Below are 24,725 nucleotides of genomic sequence, written 5' to 3' on the forward strand. Positions count from 1 at the left end.
TTTAACCAACCCTGGTGGAATTCATTCCCTGTATTTAATTTGAGGTTGTCCACTTTATCTTGGTAGTTCATTTCTGATCCATTGGAATGGTTATTCTGCTAGATATTTTTCAAGAGTGCTATCAAGATGCAATTTGCAGTCATCCCCATGATAGAGGCACACAGTCACAGGACTGGAGTTAATTGCTGTTTAAATGTGATGTCTGTAGTGTGACACTGCTGGTAGCCAGATTTCATTTTTATTTTTAATTTTAGCTACAGTGTAGGATACTGTAGTTATAAATAATCAAGTATATCTGGTTTCAGTGTAAATACAGCTCTGCCTGCATAGCTGACACTGCTTGACATCAGTTAAATTAAAGGCTGACTGGGCATGTCCCATCCACTGCCACCTTGAATCTGACCTCCAGCTCACAGATGAGACCTGCTGACAACTTAGCAGGGGGAGTTTGCATTGCTGTTGTCATGGATTGCCTGTCTGATAGCTTCAAAGGCAAATACTCTTGAATGCTAAAACAGTCTTTTCAAATGTATATGCCAAAATAGTAATTCAGCTGGGTAAATAAAACAGCAGTTTAAATGAGTAAGTGTTATTTAGTTGATGAATATATGTTTGACTGAGTGATTGAAATGGCTCCCCTGGGTAAGATGAAGAAGTATGCTTTTAAAACTCTTTTGTAGATGTTTATAGAGAGAAAATGACAGGGGAAAAAAAAAATCAAGTATCTATGGGGTTATGAGATAAACATGGAACTTTACAACAGTCACCCACAACAGAGAGAATGATCTTGGGATTCATTTGTTCACAGCAGTATGAGTAGTTTGGGTTAGTCTTTCTTCACAGATTTGTCAGTTTGTCACATCTGTAACTTCACTTAAATGTAGTTGATGCTCTTTGAATGTGATCTGCAGTGGTCCATCACATGGAAAAGCTTCTAAAAATAGCTGAGGGGGAGTGAGTCAGGTGGCAAGATACATTCTCTGCATTAGGAGGTGAGGAGTGAAGGGAGCTACAATAAAAGTTTGAGTCTCTAGTGACAGGGTTTGCCAGTGAAGCTGTTAGTGCAGAAAAATGCATTGCAGATACCAAAGCTAGGATGATGGTCTGCTTTTCAGGTCGAAGAAAGATAAATTTTAGCCTATTAACTAAGACAGATTCAGTGGCCATATCTACTTTGCATTTGTATCTACTCTGTATTTATTTCCTGGGGAGGAAGGAATGGGAAGAGGCCAGTGTTGATACACTTCCTGTAATATTTATATTTACTGCTCTGCCTTCCTCATCTTCAAGGTGAGAATGGTTAATAATTCTGTCATTGTTAATAATTCTGTTTTACAAGTAGGCATCTGAGAGCAGCAAGATCATGGTGCACTGGCAGTATCAGAGCAAGGAGCAGAACAAGGATGCTGTCTCTAGTTTTGTGCCTCATACCAACAAGGGTAACTCAACAGGAATTTATGAGAGCATGATTCAATAATGCATAATCTAGAGTTTATTGATATCTTGTTGGATTTAAAACTTTATAAGTTGTTAGCTAAGCTTGCAAAACTTAGATTTTAGTTTAACTTCAAGCATTTCTAAATTTTGTTATTACAGCATTGTAATGTAGCTCCATAAAAACAGGATATCATGAATTAAATTCTTAAAAGCAAAAGGAAGGGATCCTTTCAGCATGCCAGAGGTGAGGCAGCAGCTGTTCCTTGCAGCTGTGACACAGGCTGGGTATGGAGCTGCACTACAGAAATACAGACTGAAAAGTCACCCATCTGCCCCATTCTTTGCTTCAGGTTAAATAACCTGATCTCCATCACTTGTGATCATCTAACCTGCTCTTAAAATCCCCTGCTGTGGTGGCCCCCTGTCACAATTCTCTTCTAGGGGAGATTTTCCTAAGATGTTCCAGGAGGGATGGTTTGGAGAACTGGAAACCAGGTCATTTGTGTTGTAGAACAAAATAAAGCAGAGCATCTGTGGGGAGATGCTTCCAAGGATAGCATCAAAGTGAACAGAATCATTTCAGTGTTAGGAACCTGAATCATGTCTCTAGGCTCAGTAATAACTACAAATTCAATTGTCTTCTCTGCAGTTTTCACCAATTTTTATTTCACCATGATAACTTCAACATTTTGATGAGAAATACAAAGGAGTGGTCTTCCAGTAGTATTTTTGGGGAAAGGGTGACATTCTCAAATGCATCAATTAAGCTAAAATAATATATATTTTTTCACCTTTGCATGCTGAAATAGTATGAATGTAACTCTGGTTTGCCTGATGGCTGAAATTTTATTATTTTAGCTTAATTGATGTATTTGAGGATCCTTGAGTTCTGAAAAATGCCTTTTTCCAGAGAGAAATACAGAGCAGAACTCTGGATATCCAAAGGAAGCTGAGGCAAAATTTATCCAGAAATGCTAAAACTTGATCCTCCATTAGAATTAAATTTATTTACAAGGTTACAATTCTAGAGAATATATACATAATTAGCAAAAAGCCATTGACACTTTTGGAGTTGCTTTAATAGCCTGTGAAACTATAACTACCAGCAGAGACTACTGTGGTCTTATCATGCACATGCTACAGACAATTGGTACACTGAATAATAATAGTTCCTGGAAATGATTTTTTCTTTGACTGGTTGGCTATGGATATATTGCTCCTGAAGAACAAGGTTCTTTAGTGTGTGTCAAGGAGCTTTTTGCATCTTAGATACAGTTGATCTTCATTAAAGAATGCTTAGTCTTCTTCCAAAAAAAATTATTCTAAGAATACTGAAAAAATATTCATCATTTACTACCATATGTTGCAATTGTGCAGTAAATGGAATGTTCTTAAAGGAGGTGAAGGTGCCTGCAGTCTTTTGCTGATTTCCCAGCTCTGCCAGTGCTTCCAGCATAACATGCCAAGGGTGATTTTTGGTGTCTTCTCTGTCCCTGGTTTTCCTCTCTGTATGGGTGGGTAAGAACTAATTTAAATTCTGGTGAGATGATGCCTGCCTTCATTGAGATAGGAACCTTGAGATATCCTCTGCTGCAGTAATCCACTAGAAATGAATTCCTGTCGTTCCCATGAAGCAGGACGTGTTTTGATCTGGTTGCTCTCCACACTTCTGGAGGCTCTAAGGGCACATTGCTTGACACTCTCAGCCATTTTTCCTTTCTTTGCAGCCTCTTGTTGCAGCTTCTTCTGCTTTCTTTGTTAGTGCTGTGATGTTATTGTAGACCCATTAACATAGGAAATGAAAAGTTGCCAGAAACTGTATAGCAGTTGGTATTCAGAGCATTCTTTTACCATTTCAAAACACTGCCAACATAGTATCTGTTTCATTATGTACAAGTGTAAGTGCTGCTAACACAGATAATTTAGAATCTATAATTGAAACCGTGCTTTTGCAGTTCTCTCAATTAAAGATAGTCAAGACAGAAAAGCTGTTATGTACTTACCTGCTGGAATTATATGTTGTTCTGTGCCATCCCATTACATTCATACAGTGCTGGAATATATTTCAAAAGTAACTTGCCATTTATTGAAAACAGCATTCCACCACAGCAGAAAACCCCCCCTGAAGTAAACACTGACCTTTTTACAAATGCTGTCAGGTTGTATCAGAGGTATCACTACCATCCAGTCTGTGGTAATAGTGGTATTAGTGATACCTTTAAATTTCTGTGAATGCTAACAGATATTTTCTGTGGGTTACTGGTTTGTTATAGTGCCTGTTGTAAGACTTTTTAAATGGATTTCTCACCATGTTGTTTGGGAATACAAACACAGAATCAAACGTTGCTGCATATTGTAGCTTAAAAACACTGTTAACTCCGTGTTCTGCACTCCATGTTTAAAATATGTGTAGCCTCAGAACCTGTTCAGTTGAGAACAGAAGGGATTTGCACCATATTTTAAGGGTTGAGTATTTCATGGGCTGAAAGCCAGAGCACTCAACCAGAAAGGTCTTGTATCTTGTCTTCAATAATGCATGCTGAAAAACCATCAAATGATGGATTTTAACTAACCACAGCACAAGGGAAAAAGACTCATAGATAGACCCTGCTTCAGGCAGAGGGAACTTAAAAGGCACTGCACTGAGCTGTGCTAACTCTGTTTCAAGGAGAAGAAGTACGTTAGAGTACAGAAATTGTCCTCTAAACCCTTTTGTGGGCATTTCATTTCTTCTGTCAACTCTCTTGTCTGTGACCTAAAGTTTATTGGACTACTTTAGTAAAGAAAACAGTGGTAATAAAAACTTGTAATCAGTTCATTTAGATTGAAGTTACCCTTCAGTTCACCTTTCTGGCAATTTTTATACCCTGGTTGTGTAGAAGATGCAACTGAAAAGAGCACAGGGGGATTCACATGTGCTTAATTGACTCTCTGCTGTTGCTGTTTGATCAGTGAGGAGCAATCACAGAATTAAAGTGTTTGAGGGATGAGAAGATTGCTGATGCTCCACAGAAGAAAAGGTTTGCACAGGTTTTGTTTCAAATATAAGGGCCAAATTCTTACATGCTGATTGAAACAGCAGGCAGATTGCATTAGAATAAAAAAGTTACAGTTTGATTTAAGAGGTGTCACTGCCACAGATGTTCATCTTGAATGAATAAAACTACCTGTATTAAAGCCAGTTATCTCATTTGATTTATATTTGCTTTTGTTTTATAGGACCATGGGTCACTAGGAATAGCAGCATAGATAGTGGAGAAACAGAAGTTGGCCACAGGGTCACCCAGGAGGTGCCCCCCGGAGTTTTTTGGAGGTCTCAGATCCATATCAGCCAGCCACAGTTCCTGAAGTTCAACATATCCTTAGGGAAGGATGCTCTTTTTGGTGTTTATATAAGAAGAGGACTTCCACCATCACATGCCCAGGTACTTTATCAATGTGTTTGTTGGCTTTGAATGTCAGAATGCAAAATCTAGGTCATCTTCATTAGGTTTATTTTGGAGTTTACAGAATTCAAATGGAGGGATTTCCTGAATTCCTTCATTTGTGATATTTGACTGAACCACCTTCATCTGAACAATTTCAGGTTGTTACATACTTCAACAATACATTTATAAAAGAAGTAATTATGTCTCTGCCATTCAAAGGGGGTTTTAAATCTCTGGTATAATCTTGGCACAAGTTGGGATAGAACTGTCCAGTTATCTATGAGTCAAAAAGGATGAGTTGAGGACCAAAACCTTTGATTAGACTCAGGAGTAAAGGAGTGAGGAGGTTGATATGGGTTTATTACCTCTGCTTCTAAGAATTTGTGCAGAAGGAGCTTTGGCTGTGAAAAACTCATCAGTTTACTGTGGTAAGCTGTTTTCCAGTGTTCTGTGAGTTACTGAGTGGGTGTGTTTGACTGGTAAGAAACCAGGATCAGCAGTGCACAGCCCAAGGAGGGGAGGACATGTGGTCAGTTTTCCATGTTAGCATATGGTGTCCTGAAATTTGATACAAAGACTAAAAAATGGGAAATTGCAGAAGGCTGTTGACTGATTTTCAGTCATTTCCAGCCATCCAGGCAACACAAAAATATATCTTCAGAGAAAATGTTCCAGGGTGGGAGCCTTTCTTAAGAATGTTTTGATTTTGTCCGTAAGGCTTCATTCAATATGCTGTCTTGAGGGTGAAATTATGTCTGTGGATCTTCAGCTGTTCCAGTGAGGTAATGGCATCATTCATTGCACATGTCTCATTTAATTCAGAATTTTAGTGCTCCCTTTCCCTATTCTATCAAGAATAAAATGGCAATTTAGTTGAGGAGAACAAACAAAAGTATAAATCATGAAGTGAAAATTACTTAGGGCTACCAAAGCTCTGAAGCAATCATCAAAGTTTGCTATAAATACAGGTTAATTTTAATTTTTTGCAGATGACAAAGAGAGAGATATGACTGTATCTTTTACAAGAAATCCGGTTGGAAGTACCTGGTAGTACAAAATACATTTTTTTAAATTCAGGATTAACTTTATATTGCAGTATGATCAGATGTATTTGTTCTAGGTTTCATTATGATGTTCTCATCTGAGAAGGCTGTGATCAGGCAGGGTTTTTTCTTTCACTCCACATGGATAGAATAGAAATTTTGTGACCTTTCTGGTAAATTAAATAATGAGAAATATCATCTGTGTTTCTTCTTGACCTGGATTCCTCCCCAGGGAACTTGTTTTCCAGTCTTCAGAGGAAGCAGTTCTAAACCTCTTCCTAAGTGGAGTTTATGAAATCTGCTCTATATGAACTAGTATAGATCTGGTCTGAATCTGCAATATAAACCAGCATAAACTTTCCCACAATCAGGCAGGGTCCTGGTGCTTGTTAATAGGGTGCTACAGCAGGAGATTCCACGGCATTTTTACCCAGCAATCAAAATTCAGTCAAGCTGCTACCAAGAGAAATTGTTTTAGAATAAGAAAGGCAAGCTGTTACAGACCTGAGTTAGTGAAAAGAAGCCTTGTTCTGACAGAAAGGAGCACAATACTTTTGTATGAATGAAAACAGTCTGAAGTTGACACCAGACGATATTTTAAAATTGAAATTTAAAATCCTTGTTTCTGTAGGGTAGGGACATGAGCTCTAAAGCAGTGAACAGCTTGACAGTTCATCACTGATCAGTGCTCACATGTCAAGCCGAGTAAAATCCTTTGTGGGAACAAGTCAATAATCAGCAAATTAGGTACATGATTAACCTGAGACAACAAGATGCAGTTCCTGTCTGAGAGCCCTGCTGAGATTTAACCTTCTCAGTATTACTGTTTAGCAAATATTCCAAATGCCTGGTTTAGTCAGTCAAACTGATGTAGCTGTAAACTTGTCTGGATGCAGCCTGTGTGCCGTGAGCATGGGGAGCGAAGCTCTGGAGGAGAAGCAAAAAATGCAGTTTTGAGTGGCAAGCAGAGTAGAAACAGGAATGCAGTGCTTTTGGACAAAATCCCTCCAACCTGTGTAGTGCTATGCAGAAATAACAAAATGCACAGTGCAGGCTTGAATGATCAATAGGAATTTAGCAGAAGAGAGTCTGTTAATAGAATTGATAATGTACAGAAAACAAACTGTAAATGTGAAATAATGCATGAAGTGACTCTGCAGAGCTTACAGCAATTATGGTGTTGCTACATGCTGGTAGCACGTTCCAAATGATGCATGAAATGAGGTAACCTGAGAGGAACTTCACTGGAACGTCTGGAGAGGACAGTGCATGGAGCTGGATTGTTTTCATCTCCAGCAGCGTGGTTTATACTTAATAAATTTTTCATGTCAAAATGAAAGCTCTTTTCATTCAGGACAGGAAACGGCTTTATTTGAATAAAAACAACTTGGAGAGCAGGGGAGCATCAGTGTTCCCTTGGTTTTTAGCAGGTGGTCAAACACTTTTAGGAGCTGTGAGCACCTCAGAGTTGCCTGATGGCCACGGGGCTGGCCTGGACTGGCTGGCTTGTGGCACATCCAAGAGTGGGAACAAACCGGTTGGTTGGCTGCCACCACGGGTGTCAGATGTTCTGTGGCTGTGTTTTAATGAATAATTACCAACTGGATTTTATGAAGAACTAATTTTAGAGCACTTTGCAAACAAGTTTCCCTGCCATATGTTTCCCTGGCTGCTTAGATCCTACAGGGCTTTGGCATAAAGGCAGATGCTCACCACCAAGCCAAGCGTGCTCCCCCTCTCCTGTTGAATATGCATCCCTTATTGAGAAAAGATCTCTAAGAGATCTTTCCTTTCAATTCCTAATTGCAAAAACTCCTAGGCACATTGTGGAGGCATGAAAATTGTTTCAAATCCATGAAAATCCCTGAAGATTATGGTGGCTCTCTGCATTAAGAGAGCCCTGCGAGCTCTCTCTGCTTCGCAGTGGTCACAAGTGGCTTCCATCCCCTGTGTGTGGCTGGGCTGGGTGGCTCTGGGCAGTGGTGGAGTCACAACCATTGGTGTAAAGTTCCCAAACCATTTTTCTGACTCCCCATGGTTACCAGAAAAATCAAGTCTTTATTAGCCTGTGAATAAAATGCATCAGAAGGTAGAAAGCCCTGTACGGAGAAATTATAAAAAATAAATTGCCCAGAAAGAACTTAGCATGAGATTTTAGGTTTGTAAATAAAAGCAAGCAGTAGGATTTCAGTATGCTGGGTAGTAAAAATAAACAAACTCACCGAGAGAGTGAATTTGGAATTTGTTTAGTGATGTAGGCTGGCAAGTCACTTGCTTATATTGAGCTTTAATCATAGTAAGTACTCCCTGCTGCAAAATTGAACTCTGATGATATAGTCATTTGGGATTTCTGCTGCATGTTATTCCTGAGCTGTTTCAGCCATTTTTATGTGGTTTTCAGTATGAAGCCATGAAATATAAAGGATCATAAAAAAAGAAAACAAAAAAAGCCAAAAGTCAGTGAAACTTTCAAATTACTTCAGAGATTTAATTTGGTTTGACATGTCCATTCCCTAATTCATGTGATTTAGTGGCCTCTTCCTTAGCAGTTGTGTGTGTGTGTTAGATTAAGAATTCCACAGTTGCTTTTTAATGATCATGAAATTACTTGCCTCCTTTTCCTAGATGGGTCTTCTAATCTATTCATGTATGCCAATAAGCAGCTTTAAAGCAAGAGTGATACCTCCAGCACAACATTATGTAAAAGTAATTAATCATGCAAGGGTGGAAAATCAGAAAATCAACCAGGCCATGAAAAGCAAAATGATGATTCAGCCAAGCATGTGAAGAAATCTTATCTGCTTATGAGTTCACAGTGTCATCCTGGTGACCCTTCAGTCAGGGATTTTTTATTTTGGGGCACATATATCTGGTCCTTCCTGACATATTAAGATTAATGCACCCAGGGAACCACCAGCAGATACATTAACTTCCTATTTTTTATTTTTTCTCCCTCTATTCTGAGAAATCCAAAGAGGGATAAAAATATATTCTTGTTTTTTGTATCACTTTGCACCGGTACTTCAGCATTGGCAGAGTTATCCAGATTTGATCATTTTGCTTTTGCCTGGGCATTAAATTATTTGTCATAGTTCAGTTAAAGAGGGGTAATACCAGTCTTAATTGTACCAAAGTTAAAATCGTTGTGCCAAGGGACCTGCTCTCACTAGGTCATCATCGTGAAAAGAGATTCTGCAGCTAAAACTACTTCAAGCAGTTTCAGGCTGAAAACTCTTCCCCTTCGATCTGGCCAACTGCTGAGCTTTCTCTACTATATGAGGTAGAATCAGCATCAAACAGAGGGAGGCAGAGGAACCTGCCAGCACAAGCAGAGACGAACAGCATGTTGCCAGTGAGAAATGTCAGCTTTTATTGCTGCTTCCTTAGTTGACCCTTTGTGAACAATTGTTCCGAAGAGCACAATTTCTTTTTCCCAAGATGTTGCCCAAGTAATAACATTTCCCAAGGAGGTGATGAGTCTGTCCTTAACCTCTGACTGTTAGACAATGGGCTTTAGCAATCTTTCCAAATGCCATTGATTTCAGAGATGGATATATGTGTGTTTAGTACCTCACATATGCTGAAAGTTACTGGCATGCCACAATTCTCTACATCCCTGGCATGCTTTGCCTGAACTTTACTAGTTTATCTGATTTACCTTTCCCTGTAAAAATTATATGTGGAAAAAGGCTCAAGTGGATGGCAATCTGATATTGAGTGGAACTTTTTATTCCACTTCTCTTACCCTGTCCCTCATTTGAAAGCATAGAATAAAAGATAGAGTGGATAACACATTCACTGTGATGATAGCTCTTAACATTAGTAGATTTGGGCTCAAAATCTTCACTGCCATGGATTTCCTTTGTGGAAAGGCTGCAGGTTGGTCTCAGTTCCACATGTTTACCAGGAGGACAACAGATCTTCCAGACATTTCCCTTTGTTGTAAGCCTGAGCATACCAGGGCTTTATAATGCTGGTACATGAGAGGTTTTCAGCTAGAAAGGTGAGGTTTTATACCCCAGTTTAGGATAGATGTGATTGCACTAGAGTGCTAAATTTGTCTGTCTCTTCCACTAGAAGGGAGAATCTTCATTATTTTATCACAGATTGTGAATAATTTACTAGGGCTCACAGTTAATGAGTGGAATGCAGTGTGCAGAACAGCCTTCTCTGGCTGTTTATTGCCTTTAGGAGGCAAGGTTACCATTGTCTGTTTACACTGAAAGCAAGGGAAGGTGGATGTTTCCTCGTAGCTGTTGTGGACACAGCCTGGAAGTGTTAGAGATAACAGAGGGAAATGTAATGAAGCTACTGGCAAGCAAGCACATACTATTACTGTATTTTATTGAACACATACATCTTTCTTTAGACATGTCTATCTATCTCTATCTACTCCTACACAGATAAATGTGTCTAAAACAAGATGTGTTTTCATAGGGGACTTGTTATACAGCTATCAAAAGATTAGATATATTGTTTTTGGTGTTTCTTAAGGACTTCCCTTAGATAGGGACTATGAGATCTACTCAGTTGAGCTTGAGAGCTCCAGAATCACAGACATTAAAGAGAGAAAAAAAGCCTATTAGAACAGCCAGCCCAGCTGCTTTGTTATGCAGAGTTATTCCCTGTTGTAGACTAACCAATATTTCTTCCAGTCCTGTTTAATTGTGGCATCTCCATTGGGAGGCTATTTACTGAGCTTAATAGATGGGAAGCTTATCTGACATTCATCTTAAATTTCTTTCTTTCTTTTTTTAGTTTCATGCCATTAATGGTGCCATCGCTCTTATGCTCTAAATAATCACTTGCTCTGTTTGATCCCTTTTCCAAAGATTAATGCAATGTTCTACCTTATTTGGAAGCCATACAAACAGAAATTCTCTGTTTTCCTTAATGTAAGTTCAATTCCTTTATTTGTGTTATTCCTTTCCATGCTCCCTCTGGTTTTTGTATCACACTTGCCCTGATTGTTCCTCATAAAACCTCAGGTAAGCAACTTTTACTCTGTGATGTAAAGCTTGTGCAGTGTATTTTTATCTGATGATGAGTTACATTAGACAAACACATTTCCTGTCAGTTCTATTCCTGTTTCACATTCTGGGGGCTTCCATTCATTGATGTGTCTGGAGTTACAGCTCAGATGTCAGTTCCTGTTGCAGGATGAATTTTTTACAGGTGATTGCTTTGAAAAGGCTGTGGGTCTCCTGGGTCTCTGAAAGCTGTGTAAGAACCTACAATTCATGGGTCAAATAATAGATCCCAAATTTTTTCTCAAAACCCATCCTTTCAGTTTGTACATTATATGATCCCCTATGCAGAAGGAAGATGCATAATTCTAGGGAACTATTCAAGAAAGAATAAAAGTCACAGAACCTCTTTATGTTCCATGGTCAGCTAGTAAATGTTAGTTTCACATTTCTCCCAGAAATACCATTTTATAACAAGGTAGAGGAGAAAACAGAGAGTCAGATCTTGAGCCAAAACATTCTGTATTCAGGTCTGTTTCTTTGGGGTTTTGTTTGTTTGTGTTCTCTTTTTTTTTTTCCCTTGTTTTTGGTTTTTTTTCCTCCCTGCAGTATGATTTCATGGAACGTTTGGATGGCAAAGAGAAGTGGAGTGTGGTGGAGTCTCCTCGGGAGCGGCGGAGCATCCAGACCCTGGTTCAGAACGAGGCCGTGTTCGTTCAGTACCTGGATGTGGGTTTGTGGCACCTGGCCTTCTACAATGATGGCAAGGACAAAGAGGTGGTCTCCTTCAGTACAGTCATTTTGGGTAGGTATTTCCATAAGCTGGCCGTTTTTCCTCTCTGTTTATATCCTCCCTTACCCAAAGTTGTAATATTTTCCTGTAGTCCTCAGTATTTGGCCTGTTTGCCCTTACGTTATGCTGTGCATTTTTTTTCTCAACACTGCTCTGGCAAAGAGTCAGTAATGGGGTGTGCTGACTTCAAATCACTCATTTTTCTCTTAATATTTTAGCATTCCCATAGATCTTGAGTTTAGTTTTGGAAAACAAGACTCAGAAAAGTTCAGCATGGTTTGAAGCATTCCCCAGCTAATATCCCTCTCCCTTATCTCTGTCATTTTGATATTTTTTATTTGCTTCTCTGAAGAAGCTTCTTTACACTCAGGTGGAATAGTATCCAACAGGAGAGCTGTTTAATCTTGGTGGAAAGACAGCTCAAGAAACTGATACCTGCAAATGAGATTATTGTTTGCAGCCACCCTAGAGATTAATTGAGGCAGTTAATTAGCTGTATGTTGTTTTACAGCTTACCACTCATCTAATAGTGAGTCATCTCCTCAACGTGGCTGAAGAACATCCAGCTGCAGTTTTGTTAGAATAGGATTACATTCAGTTGAAAATCAAACTGAGTCTAAATTCTCCAACCTTATTAGATTTGTTGACCTTTGAAGCTCTTAATGAATTTTGCTGAGTATCTTTTCACAGTGGTATAACAAATTCTGAGGTATCCTATGTGATATTCTGTCCTGGCTGGTGAAGTCTTAAATAGCTCTATGTTGTATAAATATGTAATTCCTCTTAGTTCAGGGAAAATGTAAAAAGTAAAAATGAGGTTTTAGATTTGATGAAATGTAGTCATAGGTGTTTTCTAGGCCTGCCTTATTAATCATATGCAGCTTAGATGTTTTTCATTTTACATTAGTATAACATTCAGTTTGTTGGCTTAAGTCCCAAAGGGTGTAGGTGGAAAATCAATACTGTCATTAAGTGCAAACATAATAGTTTGTTACCCTGAATTCAGATGAAATAAACACTTTCCTACAAATGTTGAAAAACAAACAAACAAACAAATTTTTTTTTTTGCATGTTTTCCCATAGAAGGCTTTTTCCACTTCTCTAAAAACAAGAACATTTGTCCTTCTATCTTGTTATGCCCCTGTTGTGCTTAGAAAACCTTAGGATATTATAAGCTGCCCTTTAAAGAGTTGCCTGGTCAGGGCTATAGCTTTCAAGAGCATCAAAGGTGTAATAGCCAGGTAGGCTACTTGATAGAGCAATGATAGTAATTGAAATGAAATCTAGAGAAAAATACAGTGTTTTATCTGGTTCTACACACACCTTGTATCAGATGCTTCATGATGAAAGGCTCTGCAGCAGCTGAACATCTCTCTGGTGCAGAAGAGGAGGAAGAATAACAGAAATTATGTTAACTCACAGACAATACTAAATTTACCACGATTTTGAATACATAGAAAAGGCTTTTGTGTGCCATGAAGCAAAATAATGAATAAATCTATAAACAAGCTTCTTCATGAGACAAATTGATATCTTTGAGCATTGCATTTCAATTTTTCTTTTCATTGTTTACATGAATCATTTCAAGAAGCCAAGCTAATGACATCTCTTTGAAAATTTGCTTTAAACATTTTGTATTTGGTGTCCTGAAACTGTGAAATTAGATTTAAAGTTCTACTTGAATCCTTTTCTTCTTTACAGTTTAATTTGACAAATAAAAATACTCTTTATAGTTCTGCTAGTTCCAAACCTTTATTCCAAAATTATTTGTTTTTCTGTTTGGTGCCTGGTTTGGTGCCTGGGCTGACAGAATCATTTAGTTTGGAACCACCAGTCCCACAAAAACAGGGAGTGATAGTGAAGAGTAATATTCCAATTATATTTTTATTCCAATCATTCACTGTTGAAAATATGTTCCACTGAAATCCAACAGCTTTCAAACTAAAACAATTTTAAGAATTCATTTCAAAAATGGAATTTTATTTTTAGATTGTTATAATGAAAAGTAGTGTTTGCTTTATTGAAATGATAACAGAAATAGTGGAAAATAAGCATTTTGGTACAGCTGAAATGTTATCAGGCTGATGTGTCTACTCTTCTCATGTTATTGAACTCATCAACATTTCAGTCAGTCACTCAAACTCTGATATTAAACTTTGTCCTCTGTTTTTTACACAACTCTTCTTCATCCTCTTGCACAGCCAGCTGCACCTTTTTCATTCAGTTTTTTTAAGGAATGAGTAGATTTGCCAGAGCAAAAGAGCTCCTCTTTGTCATGTTCAGCAGATATTTTTGTCAGCATAATTAAGGAGGCTTCAAATGCCTGTAGAAGGAAAGGAAGGCACAGTCCTTGGGATAATCAGTTTCCCATGGTGGAGTGGTTGAACAAGAACAAAGTCTCATTGCAAAAGGGAGAGCGTTGATTTTCCTGAGCATTGTGTTTGCTACCCAGTATAAACTCAAACATGGCTCTAGAGGTTTTAAGAGCCCCTGACTATTTTTGGAAGAGTGGATTTGAGCACTGTCAGTAGACTTCAGGTTCTAATACAGCCCAGAACTTTATATGTGACTTTAGTGTGTCACTGATCTCTACATGTACTCATGCTGTCACAAACTCGCTGCTTCACCTGAACCTTGTGGTGTTAATAGCATTAGGAGTTGTGCTTCTAAGTGTTGAGAACAAATTAAAATGCAGAAAAACTAAACAAAAAAATCTCTAGCCTAAATAGGAACCAACCAATTAATGTGCCTGTGATGCTTTAATTTCAGACTCGGTGCAAGACTGCCCACGTCACTGCCATGGGAATGGCGAGTGTGTGTCAGGTGTCTGCCACTGTTTTCCAGGATTTCATGGAGCAGATTGTGCTAAAGGTAATGTTTTCCCTGTATTTACAAATAACCACAGTGTGTGTTTGTGATCTGTTGTTCTCCAGAGCCTGCTAGCTAGCATGGGTCCGAGCTAGATTCAAATAGAATAATTTGCATTTTTTATTCTTAGATCTCGAGTTAAATATGATCAAGAGGAAGTATTGCCACATTTCCAACGAGCTTGCATAGCTACAGCTTTTTTTTTGTGGCAAAGGCTGTAGGCAGAAATGGCAGAAAATATTTATTTTCTGGAAAAGTGGATGAATTATCAATGCTTTCTCATAATCATTAGCTGGTCTGCAAGAAAAGACTGATTGTCTCCGTTGATGGAGTACATATTCTGGCCTGCCCGAGCCTTACTTCTAGTACAAAGCATCTTTCTTGCATATAAAAGTACTCTTTGACCAAAGGAACTTTGCCTTTAGTAGAAAAATAGGTAGGACGTGATAAAATAAACATTTTCTGAAATGTCAGTTGTAAATTTTAACAACTAAAACTGGGAAATACTTTGCTATCAAGGATTAAGTAGAAATCTAAATGACATCTATGGATTTGCAGGATGTGTTTGTTAAGTTTTCCTGAGAGTTTTGGATGGCAGTCTTAGGGAAAGGATACCTAAAGGAGGACCTGTTAAATTGTACAGGCAGTAGCAGATATGTTGTCTAAATTCAGTGGTTTGTTGTATTCCCCTCTGCTCCTGAGCACACTCAGAACATTTTACAGTTTGCTTCCTTCTTAGTTTGTGTGAGATTTAGGCACAATATCGTGCTCACAATTTCCCAGAGGCTGTTAGTGTTCCAAGGGGGAAATCCTGGTGTTTGAAATAACTCAAAGGGCCTTAGAAGTTTGTTCATTTCTTCTTAGACTCCTGATGCAGGGGATGTCTCCTGATGAGGAGAGTTCATTGTGCCTCACCCCTGTCACTGCTGCAGCATATTTGTGTTTCTATGAAATTCTCCTTGAGTAGCTGCTATAGTTGTACTGGAGTGAGTAATTTCAGGGGTTTGTCTCCACATTTGGCTCTTGAAGTTGCCCCAGTACAAAAAAAAAAAAAAAAAAGAAAAGAAAAGAAAAGAAAAATAGAGACCCCAAGGGCCTTGGAAAGCTAAGGCTGATATTTCAGAGCTAGCCCTGCTCATTTGACAGAATACTTCAAATAGTTGTTTGATTACCTGAGAAATTAAGACAGCTGGTAAATCTTGAGAGGAGATATCTATATTGCACAAAGTAAATGGTGTGATAATGTAGCTATAAATACAGACTGACAGCTCTGTGCATCTCTGTGGTGTTAACCTGTGAAAGTGTGCATGCAGTGACTGTGTGCTTCACTGCCACCCTTCACACATACGTGGCCATTATATCAACTCTTTTGCATTTTGAGTTGTGGAGCAATCCTCATTGTCTACTGAACCTCTGTGTAGCACTGTATGCTGTGTTAGTGCTAGAAAATACTTCGTTCAGGCTGTGACAGATAAATAGCTTTTTTATAGGGTGCTTGTCAAGCTGTATTTGTCAGGCTTCTGCCCCTCAGTGCATTCCCTCTGCTTCCTGCTTTGTCCTTTCTGTGTTGTCTCGATCCCCTCAAAAGCAGAAATGGCTTCATGGAAGCTTCCTTCAACTCTTGCACTGTTTTCTTGTCAGACATCATGGTATTTCTAAAGAATAAAGAAGCTTGAAAAACTACACAAAATGAGAACATGGGTGTGTTGACAGAACTCGTGTTTCTGTGTGGGAGCAGCTGCACAGCCTTACCCTGAGAGTTGGGTCTAAGAGCTTTTTGCCTCATTTGTTTCATGCCTGTTCTCACAGCCACAGGTTTTTCTACTTACTTGAATGCCCTTCAATGTGAGAGCAGTTTCAGAACACAGAAATCAAAACTGGGATTCTATGCAGGGTAAAGCATAGTAAAATGAGATAGAGATTTACATCTTTTACATCATATTACATGTATGGATGCATGTGTAATGTACATCTACCATAATGTTAAATTTGTATTTGAACTCTCACAAGTATGGAAGGATAATGGTTTTTTTTCAGTTATTTCCCTAGCAATGCATCTTTCAATATCTCATTTCTCCAGCATAAAATAACTTGAGGCGAGATTCAAATAGAGGAATGTGGAGAAAATGTGAACAAGCTCCTCAGATGGCTTTTAGAACTTGGTCCATGCAGTAACAGCAGTCAGAGAGCTTCCCTTTGTGTGAACCCCAAGTCTGATAGATAGGAACCACAATCCTTTATCCCACAAATACCCTGCTCCAGGGCTGACCCTGAGGCCATCAGAGGCAGTGGGACATCAGAGGAGTCTCTGCAAACCATTTGCAGGCAGTGCACCCTTCCATCCACATGGTTCTAAAAGGAAGGAAAGCTGTGAGAGACAGCACAGATTTGAGTTCAGATCCATTAGCTTCAAGAAAATACTGTGAAAATTACTGGAATGAGATGAACTTTTGGCCCAACCCACAGGCTGTAACACACTTTCATACCCTGATTGAAACAGAAAAAACTTCACCCTCTCAAACACTTGTGCCAAACACTGTGTGGGGTATTTCTCACTCTCATTCCATGAAAATAGCTTATTATCAGGTATTCAGTATCAGCAGATTTACTCCATTCTTGCCTAGGCAAGATTCCCTTTGGAGTTTAACCTTATTAAAGAATTTCATCTGACATACAAAAAAGGTAATGATACATTTTGATCTCATGTGGATAAGATATGGCATACGAAGGAAAAGAAAATATGATAATCAAAGGATAATTCCATGTGGAGATGTGTCCTGTTAAAGCAAGTGTGTACAGTTAAAGCCAGTGGAAGATTTGCTGTGAATTGAACTGCACTGTGAGTAACCTCTTCTCCACAATTATGTGTAGGAGTTATTGGCGAAAAGTGATGCTCTGGCCAAGGATCAATTAAAGAATCAGACATGCAACTATGACTATCTTATTTTTTGGTGTGTTGCCACCTTTTTCTATTCTTCTCTATTTTTCTGTAACCTCTGTGATATAACCACTGAAGTATAGCAAGAAGTCCTTCTTGCTCAGAATTCTTGCTGTTTGTGTCTGATCATAGTTTGGATTTTCAAGGTCTGTGGTGAATTTGCAGGCAGGCATCCTTCATCATGTCCTGCCTTTCACCACCTGGGAACAGAGTTCATGTTACAATGAGTTGAGTTCCTAGAAGTGCCTCAGACTTGGCTATAATTTCATTTCATCTCATTGAAGGGCATGCAACTCTTCCACTTCTTTAACAAAAACACTTCCAAAGACACTGTCAAATACTGTTTTGCAACTGTGAGCAGAGCCTCCTTTAATTTTGCATTTTAAAATACTTGGATTTGCATCATAAGCATCTTTAGCTAGAGGTGAACAATGCACCATCACTTAGAATTTTTACATTGACATGATGAGCATGGCCTGCTAAGAGATGGTGTCCAATTTGTGAAAGAAGTACAAAAATGGAGAAAGTAGCTTATGTCAACTCCCATGGAGTTGCCATTTAGCAGATACTTCTAGCTGATTATGCAATGTAATAAGAAACATGTTTAATATTTTAATCTAAATGAAATGAAGGCTTTTGTCTTTTTTAAAACCAGGAATTTGTGCGATGTTTGATCAGTTGACTTTTTAATCTGATTTTAAGAACTCTAATTATTCAGATTTATGTTATTCGCAATTTCTTTTCCTGTTCTCCTTGTGTGGGTTTTTCATTATTTTATTTTCATTCTGTTTGTTTTTGGCTTACTGGCAAAGGACGGCGCCACTTTAATAAGTATAAAAAGAAGGGTAGGTTTTTTTAAATTTCTTTTTATTTCTTTTGCAACATCTATTTAGTTTGAAATAGTTACAAAGCTGTGAAGTGTAGTCACTCTCTCTTTAAATTTATTCTGATGGGTTTGCTGTTTGCACCACAGTAAGAATTCCTACCATTGCCATTTTCTTTGTTGTGTGTGGGCTATTAATCTCTGTATAAAAAATGTAAAAGGTTGTCAATTATTAGGTAAGTAAGGAATAATTGATAGAAGTAGCAACTCTTGTATTTTTTCAGTTGTGATCTAATTTTGGTTGATTGAGACTCATCTTGCTCTGAGGCTTTTCAGAGCCTTGCTTGGACAATGGTGCATAAAGTCATGTTTTTTCATCAATTGAATACACTGCTTGAAACTGCTCCCTTTGTGCCATGTCCAGAATGCTCCCAGTTGCATACAATGTTCTGGGAGTGATTGCTATGGGGACAACACAAAATTTTAGAGTGCATCCTGCAGAATAACACAGTACCTGGTTCGTTGCTGTAGAGCTCATGGCCCACAGGAATGAATGATGTAATGTATAGGAGTGTGTATTTCCTCCCTGTGTGAGTCAGGGAAATGTTATTTGTCATCATAACTTGGCTGGAAATTTTAGGAACTGGAAATAGGTTAAACAGACAGAAGGACTCTGAAGGAAAAGGTGAGGGATATTGAATCCTGTTTTTCCACTGCCTGTCCTGCACATGGCCATGGCCTCACAGAAGAGATGGGAGCACTTTGTGCCCTCCTTTGGGCACAGCCAAACTGGGGAGTGGGTCTTGAGCCATTCAAGTGACTCTGCAAGTGTTCTAACAGGTTATGGATCAGACAAGGGAGGGAGGGTGGATCAAACCTGGTGATGCCATCACCAGATGGGTTTGCAGAGCAAAGAGCCGGAGAGGAGCAGCAGTGTAAGAAAAATTCCAGGTTTGTGGCATTATTAAGATACTGTCCTGATCAATAATATAAGTTAAGGGTGACCTGTTTGGGTTAAAAGCTTACATGCAAAGCAAATAAATAAAAGCAGCACCTGACACCAGGGATTTACCACCTCAGTATAAGTTTAAAGGGAATGAATGGGTACCAATTGACAGATATTCAGATACTGGAAAAAATGGTAATAATGCAGTGTTTTAAATACACCAGCAGTGTGACTGTTGTCAGCTTGGGGGAACACTGGTAAAGGCAGTTTTAAAGAGAGGTGATGGGGCAGATAACATCCTTTGGGTAATGGAGGGCAAGTGGAGCCTTCAGAGGGGAGACTGAGCAGAGGAAATAGCTCAAACAAAAGGAAGTTCTAAAATTTGACTTTCAAAGGCATCCTATCCTACGTCCTAGAAAGGTTGAAGTCAGAATTCAAGCAGGGAGTGGTGTGGTGAAAGAGATCTGTAAATGAAGTTACAGCATAAAGCTTATGTTCCATAAGATGAAAGACCTGAAACAAGACTGAGAAAGAAGATCCACACAGCTGAAGGTTAGATTAATAAATTAACAATATGATGATTGAAGCAATGTTGCACATAAACATGACTGAAGAAGACAATTTATCAATGTAGAGAAAAAGGTGTTTATTTAATTTAGATTTTATTTACTAGAAACCAGGGCAGAATTCAACCTAGAGATGCAATGCAGTAAAAAGTCTAAAAACTCAAAGCCTGAATGTGAGGCAAGGAAACAAGTCAGACTATAAACCTTAATGAAAGGTAGAATGATGGTCTTTTCCACTTTGATAGAGCAAAAATGCAGGGTAGGGCTGAGAAGAAGTGAGATAGAGAAAATAAGGTAAATCAAAGAAGAAATAACTATTGGTAAGTATTTTAGATGTTCATAATCATAGCGTGTATCATCTCAAACTTACACTGTTCTATTGAAGGAAGAAAAAAAAAAATGTGCTTTTCTCTGGAAATGCTGCATTCCTGACTTGTCACCCACACATATCTCACATCCTTTCTTGCAGTTGACAGAATTCAGCATGTTCAGCTTCTCTCTTTGTATCTCTTTCTGGGTGGGTTTGTTTTTGGGTTTTGTGTGTTTATGTGTGTGTGTGTGCCAACTTCTGAGCGTGCTGCAGCAGCAGCACAGCCCTGGCTTGTCACTCAAATCTTCTCTCACAGTGGGTGGAAGCATCATTTTGATTCTTGAACAGACAAGGCTGTCTTTGGCAGTGTTCCCCTCCAGCAGTTCCCACCTCTCTGACTCAGTACCTTAAAATGCCTTTGTTATAAATTTTCTTCTCATTTTCCCAGTCTCATATTTCATTAGCAGGCTATTTTCCTTTCTTGCAAACTGGTCATGTCCTCAGTTGCCTTCCAGTGATTTTTATGTACAGGACAGTGATTGCCTGCCTGCCTTATTTTTTCTTAGTTTTCCAGAACTGCATTACACTCTAAAAAGGGGCTTGTGCCATCAACTCTGCCAAAAATTAATTACAGAATAAATAAATAGACATGTAACCTATTTTGAAGATGACTGACAGCCATGGCTGTCTATCAGCTGTTAGCTTGCCTGCATGAAATGAGACAGTAGCTTTGATCCAGTGTCAGGTACACAAGAAGAGCCAACGCAAATCCATCACTGCAACTTTTTCTAATTGGCAATTTAGAGAGGAGCCAAGGGCTGAAGGGGTCACAGGCTGAGTTCTTGCAGGTTGTCAGTGGTCATGGCTGCAGAAGGAGCTGTTGTGTCGGGTCTGCAGCTTCCCTCATCAATCCTCATGGATGCTCTTGGAGATTAGAAGGAAGAACAGGGGGCTGGAGGCTCTGGACTCTGGAATTCTACAAGGGATACCTTGTTAAATTTGTGTTACAACACAAGACATTTAACATCATAACATTTCACTGCTGCTTAGGGATATGTACCTGTCCCTCTGGTATGATGCACCATCTCTGGTGTGGATTGAACAGGAGGATTAGCAGCACTCACGTTGCTCCCTTTTCTGCACCAGCCTGGAACTGGTGCTCATACACTTCATTCTTTGTAAGAGAATATTTGCAAAGATGAGATAGAGGCCAGGAGCTGCTTGTAGCATTGGGAATACTTGAGAGAACTACTTCAAGAATATAGGTTTCGATATGCAAAAATTGCATTGTTCTTGAAGTTTCTATGGCTTCTACTGATTCCAGCATTGAATTTAGGGTTATATAGAATTTATCTGCAAAAGGTCTTGTCTTGAATTATTTTAAGTGGGGATTCTCCTTTTGTTTAGAAGCACATCCTTTGGTTTTTTTTGTTATGGTTTGCCCTCTGCAGGGCAGTAAAAATGCTTTAATTTTTTTAAAGAAATGTATTTAATGTTGTTAAATACACCTAATAATTGCATCTCATGTAGTAATTTATTAGCATGTTTTCTGTATTAAACCACCAGTAAACATACAGGCAAATTTGTGCATGTGAATTACATTGTCATTTCAAATGTTTCTGAATTCACAATGCACCCTATGAACTTGAAATTATGTATGATTCCTTTTTCCAAAGAGCTTGTAGTATAGTGCTGCAGCTAAGAAGTCAGATTTATTCTGCAGGAGAAAATTTCAGACAAAGCTAAAAGGATTAAGAAAAATAAAATTGGGGAATACTGAGGAATTCAGTAATGAAGAAGAAAGAAATTGACTGAAGTCACTGATGCCAGTGATGGACAAAACATAATAGGTAAAAAGTGGACATGTAAAGAATTATAAGTCTCTGATTTCAGCAAACACTCAGGTATTTTTATGTGATCATTCCCTACCCCACCTGAAGAAACTCAGAGACCAAAGAGAACCACAGGCAGTAAGTACTGTAGCTGAGCTGGAACCAAATTTTATTGGCTTAGTATTATAAGAAAGTTTGCTTTGCTTATGTCCAAGATGGAAAGCACATGGAAACACAGTAAAATCTTATTAATGGATTTTTCTTCAACAGCATTATGTAATATTTTCCCACTTGATAAAAACTGGGTGCACTCATTTGATCTCTCATGGCTGCCTTTGAAAACTGCTGTATTATCAGTTACTTCTCTTTCTTCCCTTCTTATACATGTGCAGCACAAACATGTCTATTTGCACAAATATTTCCTGTTTCAATGGAGTTCCAATAAGCAGAATATCAGAAAAGGTTCTGAATACAGCAAGGAAGTGGACATCCATATAAATACATGCAGGACAAAAATCATTGTGCAGCTTAGTTCTGGCAAGCCAAAAACCTTTTTTCCTTCATAATACTTTCACTGGTGGCCAAGAATTTCTCTGCTCCCACTCTGCTCTACTGAGCTGAATTGTGCTCGCTGTGCTGAATGTCTTGTAATTTGTTTTTGTGCTTAATTGGTTAGCTTATCTAATTGTGTTGCAATCTAAATTTTGGTTTTACTTTGCTTAGTCTCCCTGGAATTGTAGTGGTGTTTGTTTATTTCATTAAGTTCTAAGGGTTCATCTTGGCAGTTGTGTTGGGATCATCTTGGAGTTCTTGTGATGATGGTAAATGTCATTGAAGTGACTATGATTAAGTAGTATTTTAAATCACGTTCTAGAAATACAGCTGTTGTCAGACATGCTTAGACATTTGCCATCCCTGAATAACAGAAACAGCCCTGAATCATAGCTTCAGATTTCAGCATGCACGACTTTTTTCACACCTACACTATATCTGGATTTGAAACTGTAATTTAGATATTTTTCTATATTTAGTCCTTACTTCAGTAAGATTAAATTCAGTTACTGTCATCCCCCTTCACTTTCTCAAACAAACAAAAAAATCTCTAATTCAAATGTAGAAAAATGTTTAAATATCTGCAGCTAATGTGGAACTGTGCAGTTAAACATGTTATGATTTAGCTTTTCTGGTAAATTTAACATGGCAAATAATAGTAACTAAAAGGAGACCAAAGCAGCCTGCATTTTAAATACCCTGAATGCTGCAGCCTGTGGGTGCATCAACTGCACTGCTGTTCAGCCAGAGCTAAGCCACTACCAGAGGAGCAATAGTTTTTACAGCATTCACTTGGAATGGTGTAAAACTTACCAAAAATATTTTAAGAAATATTTCACTTTTTTTTTTTTTTGCTCCTTCTTCTAGAAGCATAAGTGACTTTGTGCTGCTAGTGCTTTTCTGTTATGGATAACAACACTTATGTTTGGAATTCTGGTATTTGGTGTTTGTCCTTACTGCTGCTTTTTGTGAGCTTGAAGCATCATCTCTTTGATTCCTCGCTGACTCTTTCCACTGAGATAGCAACTGAAACCTCTGAGATAGTTTAGTTTTGCCTTCCTCCGCAGTTTTCCTAGTGATAAAGTTATCAAAACATAAGAATGAATATCTGCATGCTTGTCTATGACAGTAGCTGATTTCAACATCTGTTGGTTTCCATCTGTTGGTAGGAAGTAAAACTTGTTTCTCTGCGTGGTCTTGTATCTACTTCACTGCTTATATCCAAAACAGGAATTTCACAGCTCTGATTCTGTGTTACTCACAGAAAAAGGAGTTGGTTTGGTTGCTTTGGATTTTTTCCTTCCTTTTCAAAGGCATATAATAAGTGGCAAATCAGTCTGATTCTTCTGCAGTAAATCAGAACCAGAGCAAGGGAACTTTCCTTTCCTTGAATGCATTGATGCACATGAAAAAGAGATTGAACTGTGCTGCTCCTTACCAATGCAGCAGAGAGGGAGGACTTTATCTGGACTGGTTGCAAATCATGTTCACGTGCTGTGTGGGTTCTGCAGTCTTCCCTTAGCACAGGCAGTGACAATGGCAAAGCTTCTGCCACGGTGGAGAAGGAAACAACCAGGCTGACCAAGAGCTGAATCCAGAATGTACTGACGGGACAAAGCCCTCAAGACATTTGATTCCTGGCACAGCCAGCTGATCTATCAAGTGTCAGTGCACTCAAATGTTCTCTTTTGTCTCCATCTCCAATTTGTAGTTTGTTTAATTCCACTTGAAATTCTTTTTTTTTTATGTGCAGCTCACCTCTCCAGTGAGACAGAACACTGGTGTCTTTCCCTCCACCAATATCTTTGTCTAAGATCTTTGTTGGTGCTTAGTGAGATTGTCTAAGCTCATCTTCACAAAAGCAGTGATGGGGCTTCAGTCCTCTCAATCCAATATGAAAATAGTTCTCTGGCATTTGATATTGGCTTAGTTTTGATTTACTTATTCTTATGGACTGCATTGTTATTGTTACTGAAAATATTATAGGGGTTAAATAATCCAGCAAAATTTACTTGTACCAGCTGAGCAACCTCAAAGAGATCATTTTAAGAAATGGTGTTTCTGGAAATTGGTGCTAGTATGGGAAGACACATTTGTATTTCTTACATAGATTTTTTGTAACAGTTGTTAAACAAAGCAATTATCTAATGGAAATAGATACTTTGTACAATGGTAGAGGAGGGAACATAAAGTGTTTTCTTTTTGAGGGATAGGCTCCCTCT

General features: G+C 38.6%; 1 protein-coding gene across 20 annotated transcripts in view; it reads left to right on the forward strand.

Annotated features, from left to right (window-relative positions):
• The window catches only part of TENM2 (teneurin transmembrane protein 2), a 618,690-nt gene that overhangs the window by 503,085 nt on the left and 90,880 nt on the right, over nt 1-24,725 (forward strand). For 12 of the 20 annotated variants that reach the window (XM_086851650.1, XM_086851652.1, XM_086851653.1 and 9 more), the window contains 3 exons: nt 4,657-4,862; nt 11,485-11,680; nt 14,438-14,539. In XM_086851650.1, coding sequence (XP_086707776.1) covers nt 4,657-4,862; nt 11,485-11,680; nt 14,438-14,539 — 504 coding nt within the window. Of the gene's footprint in view, nt 1-4,656; nt 4,863-11,484; nt 11,681-14,437; nt 14,540-18,286; nt 18,320-24,725 lie in introns of all 20 variants that reach the window. The other 8 variants (XM_086851648.1, XM_086851649.1, XM_086851651.1 and 5 more) reach the window with 1 other exon arrangement.

This window comes from Cyanistes caeruleus, chromosome 15 (assembly GCF_971803275.1).
Source record: "Cyanistes caeruleus chromosome 15, bCyaCae1.hap1.1, whole genome shotgun sequence".
NCBI classification, from domain to species: domain Eukaryota; kingdom Metazoa; phylum Chordata; class Aves; order Passeriformes; family Paridae; genus Cyanistes; species Cyanistes caeruleus.